The following is a 9,646-nucleotide window of genomic DNA, read 5'->3' as shown; positions in this document are numbered from 1 at the left end:
TCCTATAGTATAACGTTAGCGTAGTAGTTAACAATAGTAGCGATATAAGGTTTATACTATATATTGATTATAGGTTTAATCTATAAATAATATCGTTGCGAGAAGAAGTTATTTTTTCGTAGTTAATATAATCCGCTATATTAGCGATATTAGGCATTGTACTTTTAATGCCGATACGAATATAGCTGCCGCAATCCGCTAGGATAGCAATCCGCTAGGATAGTGAACTCGTAATGCTAGCCTAGGAGGCACGGCAGAAGCCTTTAAGAAGAAGTCTAAAGGTTCATTTCTGCATTTCTGTATTCTATACAATATATATAGAATATAGAAATATAGAAACAAGCTAGGAGTTTTTAAAAGGTTAAGAGTAAAGGTCTAGGAGGGACTCTAATTATAGCCGTATTTCTGCATTCTATGCAATATGTATACAATACAGAAATGCAGAAACAAGCTAGGAGTTTGTAAAAGGTTAAGAGTAAAGGTAAAGGAGGTTTAGGACTCTAACTATAGTAGATTACTACCGTATTTCTATATTCTATGTAACATATATATAATATAGAAATAGGGAAATAGTGTTTAACTATAGTTGTCCCGGACTTATAAGAAAACTACAACTCTACAACCAAGTAGTAGCAATAGGGGATTTTCTATATTTACTAGTATATACTACAGATATAGAAATCCTATCCGAGTAATTAGTATGCTAATACTTACTATCCGAGTAATTACTATACCAATGTGTCCCATCCCAGTAAGAGGTTTACTATTCGAGTAATTACCATGCCAATGTGTCCTATTTGAGTATTTACCCGTTTTTTCTACCTCCTCCGAGAATTTTGCCAAGGCGGAGGAGGAGAGCACTCCGAATGGCTTGCACGAACACCACCACACCACACCGTTTCATTGCATTGCCATTTCATCAAGACACATCTCCATCTCCCCGACACCTTACCACTGCCTTCCGAAAACGATCGTGTCTCTGACTGCTCCAACATCTGAGTGCTCGGCGTCCTGTTTCTCCACCATGCTCTACATAACCTGAGGATCAAGAGCAGGCAAAGACATGTCTGAAACAACCAGCGTGGCAATGCTATTTCCCCGGTCGCCCTACCTTTGTTCAAGATCGCTAATGTCCCTTCGTTTGGCGCTGTAACTCAATATCTGCGTCCCAAATCGCCAATCCAGAACTCAGGCAAATGCGCTCAATCCCCCGAGAAAAGGCAAGGTAATCTTCCTTCGCAAAATCTTCCTTCGCAACTTGCTACGCCCCAGCTCGACTCTCAGATCGCCCTCACGACCCCAGGCGAAGAGAACAACAAGGCCTCCCAGTACCTTCCCACGCAGGAGAGTGACACGATCGCTCATCGACACTTTCCCATCCCAGGCACAGCAGCATCTTTCTGCTTTCCAAACATCACGGCACGTAGTAATGGCTCGTCACAACCGTGAGTAGAAACCACTTCCTCCACCTCTTCGCAGTCGAAACAGCATTGACGACCTCCGATGCGACTAGGGACGTACGACGTATGCATCCTCGTCGTCACCATCTTCATCTTGATCATGATCAAGCTTCTTATCAGAGACCCCGGAGACCTTCCGAAAGGCCATACTCCCGAGGTCAAGATCGAGTACTCGCCGACTCAGGCGGCCATGTGGCCGCAATGGCAGGACGACAAGGTGGGTTGGGGCAATGACCAATCTCACGGATGATATGAAGACGTTGGTCCCTTGCATCCAGTTCCCGGAGAAAGGCCTGAAGAAAGCATTGTCGGTGCCTCATTCTGTCGATTCTGCATCGTGGCGGCCTTCTTGACGCAAACGGGGGAGGAGTAAGGGACTGCCGCGATGCACCACTGTATGGGTGAAGAGTCACATGCCAGTCTCACCCACTCGCTCGTCCGTTTGCGATCGTAAATGAACGAATGAAGACATCATCGGCCCCTCTCAAGATTTCAGCCCCAAGTTCCACCTCATCCCGACTCAACCTCCTTCTCAGGCACTCCATCTACAGTGCCTACCTCTCCGGAAGTCGTCTCGTCAAGGCAGGTGCAGCATCAACCCAGTCTGTGCGATGCAGGCAAGTCCATGGGCCTGATTCCTATGCAGCATAGAAGTAATCCGCCTGCCGTGTGACTCCCGAGGCGCTCTGGAGTGCCTGCCTCTCTAGAAGCCTCTCCTCAACAAGGACCTTGGCAGGTGCAGTCTCAGTTCAATCCGCACGATGTAGGCAACCACCCAAGCCTGATTCCTATGCAGCACAGAAGCCATCAATTCAATCCCCCCGAAGCAGGCAACTACACTGGTCTGATTCCTCTGCCGCACAGAAGAAACCCGCCTTCCATTTCAACTCTTGGGTCGCCAGAGCAACTACACTGGTCTGATTCCTATGCACTACGGAAGTAATCCGCCTTCTATCATTTCCATCCTCGCGAAGCATGCAACTCCGCCGGTCTGACTCCTATGCACCACACAAGTAATCCGCCTACCATATCAAGTCCAGGGTTGTAAGAGCAACAAGAATCGAAGGTGCTTGCTGTGTCTGGCGTTCAATCTGCAAGGGTATGCATTATGTATCGGAGACTATTGCATGCACTTTCTCCTCGTAGCGTCAACTACCGACGAGGACCAGCATTCACATCTCCCTCTGACTAGACTACGAACATTATCATCCTCGTACTTTCTAGATGACTATTCATCCAATGTTTATTTTGGCAGAGATCTTTCCACGAAGCGACAAGTTGTATAGGCGACTATGGAGCGCAGACGGGCTAATCGTGGCTACCTTGCTGTCTCATCGCGGTCTGGTGTGCTTGACGAGCTCGGAGTGGTACTTAGCCACAGCATTGATGAGGTGTCGCTGCACTTCCCGACGGAATATGTATGGCGTGAAAGGTCCTGCCAGGTCAAGTGACGGCTGTCGATCGTTCGCTTCTCAGCGGCTACGGTAAGCGCATGCTAACTATGAAACTCAAAGACCGCGGGCCAAGAGTGATCAGAGCTGCATGGGTGCCGGTAGGTTCAATGGCAGGCTGATACGGCAAGTTTTCTTCTGCAATCTTGGACTTTCCAGAACGATATCGAAGAGCGAAGCAGCATATCGTGATCTTGTCCAGGATTCAAGGTTACAGTATCGTAAGTCTTACCTCGGTCATGCATAATGGAAGTCGTGAGTAGAAGGCTGACACTCTTTTTGCGGTAGACATGGAGAGGAGTCTGAAGGAAGTCATTCGGACTACGGACTTCTCCAATTTTCACGAGCATGGCCACAATCAGTATGCAAAGCTAGTAGTTCGCCGCGTCTTGAACTCATGACCAACGCTCGCCGCGCTCAGCATCCTTCGAGGTCAAATTCGCATGCCAACCCATCTGTTGGGGAATCCGATCTCGATCCGCATATCCCTTGCCGCCTCGCATGGCTCATCTCTCGATGCCAACCTGTCTGTTGGGATCTCTCCCCCATCCTTTGCCGCCTCGGATGGCTCTTGTCGTTCCAATACCCGTAACATCATGGGCGAAGAGCGTGACAACAAAGCCCTCAAAATGATGTCTGTACATTGCCGAAAGTCCTCCGGCGGCATTGCGGTCCTATACGCTGTTGAGGCCAGAACGATAGGCGGACTGCTGCATGGCAACAAGCAAAATTGGTGGGCTCAAAGGTCCCAGTAGTGCTCAAATTGAAATTCCGCAGCATCATGTCATGGCGCATGGCATCGATCTTGGGATACATGTCAAGCTCACGTCCAAAAAGAGATGCCCTGACAGATCAGGTATCGCTGGAGGATTGGATGGGATGCAGGAGACAGCTCTAGTCTTCAAATTCGGAATCTGCTTAGCCTCGCGAGCTCTACCGTGGTCCTCTCGACATTGTGCGTGCTACATCGGAATAGGCTGACTCTTGCAGTGCTTCGCTTTCTGTACGCATATGCCACATGCTGCTGCTTCCTGCATCGTACTGCTTCGCGATCTAGCAGTTTTGCGAAAGTCCCGGGAGCTGGGATTGTTGGCAAAGTGCTGCAATGTTTAATGGAGCGGCGTGAAGGTCATTCGTTGGTGTCATCGCTATCGGAGAAGGTCGAGGAAGCTGCTCGGAGGAGTCGGGGAAGACATGTTGATCGAAAAAGACGGCGGCTCGTTCGATGTAGCGCGGCATGGCGTGGCTCGGATTGCGAATGAAATTGCAGCGCGTAGGCCAGGCCAGGCCAGGCCAGGCAGGTATGCAGGTCAGTAGAATACTCAAGTGTGGATGTGCGGTGGGAAGAAGCAGAGAGTCGCGTCTGACAAAACGGCACTCAGGCACTCACTTGCCAGGCAAATGGCGGCCTGGCCTTCGCCGAGTCTCTACCATCAACTGCTGGATAGCCCTCGTTCGGCGCTACAAAACGAGAGCTCAATAGTGTCCACACCACTAGATTTGAGGCTTCAAAAGGTTGGTGATTCAGTGAGGTTGAGATTGGTGGAGGACGACCAGCGGGCAGCGGGCACTGCGGCTGTTCTCGCATCCTTGTCCACATTTCCCTTGGCACGACTCGACTTCGAAGTTGTCAGCAACGACAACGTTTCCCACTCACACCCACCACACCTACCACACCTTACGACCGACATCTACAGCAAACCAAAGACAGCCAGCGAAGCCTCTGGCATGTCTCCAACAATCCACCGCCGACGACAATGGCATTTGGCCTAGTGTCTTCCCACCACTTCTCGCAAGCACATCGCCAAAGTTGAGCTTCACCCGCGGCACGGCACCTGTGGCATAGTCTGTATCTGTCTCCATGAGGGAGTCGAACGCCTTGTCCTCCGTGCGCGCCGTACTGAGACCGTGTGCATGATGGCGAAAGCTTCGGCCATGCGCTGCGCTTCATGGCACCCGCACTCCGCGAGCGTAAATCCAGCGCCAGCGCCAGCGCCAGCCCAGCGCCAGCACCCTGAACTCGACAAGACGCGCTGAAAGAGGGAGAGACATCGCCAAGATTACGAGCAAGATGTTGCAGAGGTGAATGGAATACATGCAGACAGCATCAACTCGTGGCATGCCGCCATTGCCTGTGTTTGAAGAGTTGGAGGGCTTGAGGCGCGCGATACCAAGATGGCGATAAGTACTGTTGTCGACCGCTTCTGCTGGCAGGGAATGGTGACTCGTGGCCTGATTCAATGGTATTGGTGGGCATATGACAACTGATCGCTCGTTCAGTCATAGCTTTCACAGAGAAGTTGTCGGTAGCTTCGCCGAAGCCGAGCGACCAGCCTACCAGCTTCTCCAGTACGTTACGAAGAACGCGAACTTCTCGGAGACGGCTGGGCAGTGGCCGCAGTTGTTTTGATGACGCGATGAAGAGGACTACATGTCCTCCAGCAGCAGCTGTGGAGTTCGCTCTTCAGCGCCAGAACGCCGGCGCCCATTGCTGCAGCCCAGCGCTGCGCTCCCTGCACGAGAGAATACCACACCTTCATCTACCTGGATCGGACCAAGGCATTCGGCTTGTTTTTTGAGTCTCTGCTTGCTGACTGGCAAATCGCTCTTTCTCTACATCGACCTATGCACTCCTGTCCGCCATTGCATTTTGCAAGGCCATGTCCAAAGCAAGCCGTCCGCCAAGACCTCTCTCACCACCTGCAAACGTCTTCTGGCACCCTCATCATCCTTGCACCCCGCCATCATTCTCTGTCCACAGATACTTGGACCAGTAAATGATGCTCTGGGTACATCTTCTTTGAATTCCCATTTCACAACTGCTTGTTCTTCTCTCACCTCCTCTTCGCATCGGAACACTCACACGTATTGCAGACACATCGGCGCCGCCCATTATGTCGGCACGCAAGCTTCGCTCGGTTGGTGTTTCGACAATGTATACTCACGCTCGCAAGAAACTCACGCTCGCAGTCCAAGACTTACGATTCCGACACGGAGGACTCTAACGTTGAGTCCGACAGCTCTACCGACAGTGATCCAGAAGACTTCGTCGCCGTCTTCGCCGGTCTGACCATTGGCCAACTTCGCGGCACATCTATTGGCAGGGCAAACGCATCATGGACCGACCAGCAGAAGACCGTCATGTTCAAGAGCGCCATTCAGCACGGCTACTCCAGCAAGAATGTTCCTACGCCTTCGCAACTGCTCCAGCTCTGCTCCGACCTGAATGTTCCCATGCATTTGGGACTGCGCGTTGCCAAAGCCTGCGTCACCAAGATTGTCTCGTGGATCACTAGCAACATCGATCAGACCAAGACTACAGGATTGATCACAGAAAACTGTGTCGGCAAACTGGGCAACAAGCTTCAGTATGAGATCTTGGTCTCTGAAGCTCTGATCAAGGCCGTCCGCGAGCCTGACTTCTCCTTTTCCAGATCCATCCAGGGTGGACTTGTGCTGCGGCAACACAACGAATGTGGGCGGTCTTTCAAGAGGATCAAGAACATGTCAAACTTATCGGCAAACTCTGTGACCAAGCACGTCGTCGCCCAGCTGAGCCAGTGTGTTTCCAAAGCTCCAAAGACAAAGAAGCCTGCCGCTACCTCAGTCAATCCTGCATCGTATATCGCGGCATACCCTGCCTCTTACCACAGTCCCCCGTATGCCTCACCTCACTGGTCATTTCCGGCATCGCCAGCATCGCCAGCATCGCCAGGTCAGCTCGGTCCGTATGGTGCACCTGTCACTCCGCAGTCTTCCAGCAGATCATATCAAGCCGTGTCTTCTTCACCAGAGTATGGAGGAGTCTACAGTGCTTTCTCTACGCCAGCATCTTCGGTGGTGCCTTCAACTGGAAATCAACATCCATATCGACCATTCAGCTCTACACAACAGTATGGACGAGGTCATAGCGCTTCCTTCTCGCCACCATCACAAGCCTCTTCTGGTGGCGCTCCACACGGTCAGGCCATGTCTTACTCGACTCAACATCAATACCAGCCAGTTACACCTTCACGAAAGCATGAAGAAGCCTACGGCGCTTTCTACTCGCCATCACCTTCCGCTGGCCATTCTGCAACTCCATACCACCAAGCCGCCTCCTCCTCTACTCCGCACACACGAACTGCTCATGCTCACCACATGGTCGCCTCTCCGCCAAAGTATGGATACAATTACGGCGATCCCGCCTCGCCAGATACTTCCACGTCGCATGGTGGAGCCCTGGAGAAGCCCAGTGTTTCTCACTCAAACCACCCAACGACCGCTGTCAAGCCGCCACGCTCATCCCTGCTCGACGACCCGGAGGAGTCGTTGACGGCCACCCTGGCCGGATGGAACCTGGGCCCAGTAGCGTCGGCGGTCAAGCAAGAAGAGCAGACCTTGGCGGCATCCCCCTTGGAAGAGCAGCGCCTGCGGGAGAATCTTTCTCGTCACATCCCGCCTGATCAAGTCGAAGACATTCTGCGCCTGAGAAGAGAGGGCATTCTGCGTTCTCCCTCGCGGCTGGATGGAATGGTTCCATCTGCTCCTGCTGCCCATCCTCAACAGCCTTATTTGGCAAGCATTGATGCAGCTCTTCATGCCTTTCATCGGCCAGATTACGGCTCGCAGCCTGCTCAGCCGATGATCAAGCAAGAGCAGGCTCCCGGAGCCTCGGAACCACATCCGCCAAATTATCGCCAGCTTCATCCATCGTCCACACAATCAAGTCATACCCATACTTCTCGCGACCCTCACCAATTTGGCCGTGACCTGCAGTATTCTCACCCAGTTCCCAGCCAGGAACAGGCTCGACCAAATCCGCCACCGCAGACACACACACCGCCTGCCCAGGTCGCAAGCGCTGCCACTCTTCAAGGCTTTCAGAAGCTGCACTGTGGATCACAATTCACTCACCTAGCGCCCAGCCAAGTGCAAGTTGCCCGACCAAAATCGTCCCAGAGTAATCCACCTCCTGCGCAGACCGCCGGCACTTCGACTTCCCACGACGTGCAGCAGATGCACTATGGATCACAATTCGCTCACCCAGCGCCCAACCGAGAGCAAGTTGTGCGACCAGATTCGTCCCAGGCTCATCCACCTCCTGCGCAGACCGCCGGCACTTCGACTTCCCACGACGTGCAGCAGATGCACTATGGATCACAATCTGCTTACCCAGCGCCCAACCGAGAGCAAGTTGTCCGACCAGATTCGTCCCAGACTCATCCACCTCCTGCGCAGACCGCCGGCACTCCGACTTCCCAGGACTTGCTCCCGCTTCACCACGGCCCACAGTCTACTCATCCGATGTCGAACCCAGAACAGGCAGTAAAACACTCTGTCCCAGCCACGGCACACTCTCGTCAAGTTCACACCATGTCAACTGAGGCATCAAGCGATGCGGCATTGTCTGGTATGCGTCCGCTGAGCTTTGGCATGCATTCTGCTCATACCGGATTCATGCCACCGCAGGCCGCTCACAATCACATGGTCATTACGCCGGATCACCTCCAGCTCCAGAACCCAAAGCCCATGCCAGCTACGACAGCTCACGCTGAAAATCACATGCCGATTCCCCCCAATCACCTCCAGGTCCAGTCTATGCCAGCTACGACAGCTCACGCTGCAGGTTTGGAGAGTGCATCTCTGATCGAGCCTGCTCAATCGATTTCTCCACAAACTTTGAGTGAACTGTCGTCAGCCCAGGTGGGTGCCAAGGAAGAGATCTCTCAGCAATCCGACATGCCTCCGATGCGCGCGCAAGCACAGACAGCTCCACCAGCGTCTGTTCAGGTTCCGTCAGCTGGGAATCCTCCTCCTTGGGACTTCGCTCCACGCCTACTTCATGCTCTCGGACAATGCACACCTATCCCTTACGCCGGTGATGGTCCGAACATGATCCATGGCCTCGAATTCCGTTCACCAGATTCCACACAACCAGTCACACAGTCACAGCCGCAGTCAATTCCAGCTATGCCTTCATCTCAGCACAATCAGCGTCTGCACAATCCATTCATCAACGAAGACGCTGCGCACAGCTCAGCCCGTGCTCCAATGCCGCGGACTCCAGTCCTTGTTGCCGCTCATCAACAGCCAGCGCAGATGCCTACGAACTTCGGCACTGGACTAGAAGAGGCTTTGTAGGAGCCCACACCCACCATCCACGTCTGTAAGCAGGAATTCCTTGTCACACCATCTTGCCTGCCTTTCAATGACTCACTGACATCAAGCACGTCTTTTCCACAACACACTTTCGGTAGCTTCCGAGGAGGTGGACGTCTTGAGATGGGAGCAAAAAACGTGGAAAAGATCATCGTCGGGTGACAAAAAAGAGAAGGGACGCAAGATTTCGGACTTCAGGTATCTTAGCAAATGATAACGGCCTCGATTTTCTTTACACCAAGCTTCGTGATCTCACCCTCCTCCCAGAAGCTCGCCTCGCACACGTCAAACTCTTCACTTGCCATCATCATCATCATCATTATCATCATCATCATCATCATCATTATCATCATCATCATCATCATCATCATCATCATCATCATCATCATCATAGACCCCTCCTTCGCCAACGCCACCAAACTTGGGCCATGTCGAAAATCCAACCAGCGAGCGGACCAGCCGAAAGAGGAGACACTCAGGCTGCGGCTCTCCACGTCGGCGTCATGATTTACGGCGAACATGTTGCTGTAGAGATGAGCGAGGCCGAGAGAATGAGCACAGCACAGCACACCTGTTCCGTCCTCGATACTGCTG

At 52.4% G+C, this 9,646-nt stretch overlaps 3 protein-coding genes across 3 annotated transcripts; 2 read left to right on the top strand and 1 right to left on the bottom strand.

Annotated features, from left to right (window-relative positions):
- The first annotated feature begins 891 nt into the window (after nt 1-891).
- Nucleotides 892-1,732, top strand: MYCFIDRAFT_212771 (uncharacterized protein). The gene is made up of 2 exons (XM_007934460.1): nt 892-1,445; nt 1,514-1,732. The coding sequence occupies exons 1-2, from the start codon at nt 1,430-1,432 to the stop codon at nt 1,708-1,710; spliced, it is 213 nt and encodes a 70-aa protein (XP_007932651.1). The 5' UTR covers nt 892-1,429; the 3' UTR covers nt 1,711-1,732.
- A 1,484-nt stretch (nt 1,733-3,216) lies between these two features.
- Nucleotides 3,217-4,412, bottom strand: MYCFIDRAFT_212770 (uncharacterized protein). The gene has a single exon (XM_007934459.1). The coding sequence runs from the start codon at nt 3,576-3,578 to the stop codon at nt 3,345-3,347; it is 234 nt and encodes a 77-aa protein (XP_007932650.1). The 5' UTR covers nt 3,579-4,412; the 3' UTR covers nt 3,217-3,344.
- On the top strand, nt 3,217-9,034 carry MYCFIDRAFT_217163 (uncharacterized protein; the record flags this gene model as incomplete). Its single annotated transcript, XM_007934458.1, has 4 exons — nt 3,217-4,212; nt 4,609-4,756; nt 5,192-5,260; nt 5,866-9,034. The coding sequence occupies exons 1-4, from the start codon at nt 4,149-4,151 to the stop codon at nt 9,032-9,034; spliced, it is 3,450 nt and encodes a 1,149-aa protein (XP_007932649.1). The 5' UTR covers nt 3,217-4,148.
- Nucleotides 9,035-9,646: the final 612 nt, after the last annotated feature.

Source organism: Pseudocercospora fijiensis (genome assembly GCF_000340215.1).
Source record: "Pseudocercospora fijiensis CIRAD86 unplaced genomic scaffold MYCFIscaffold_21, whole genome shotgun sequence".
Taxonomy (NCBI): domain Eukaryota; kingdom Fungi; phylum Ascomycota; class Dothideomycetes; order Mycosphaerellales; family Mycosphaerellaceae; genus Pseudocercospora; species Pseudocercospora fijiensis.
Note: the sequence above shows the minus strand (reverse complement) of the source record. Positions and strands in the feature narration are given on the sequence as shown.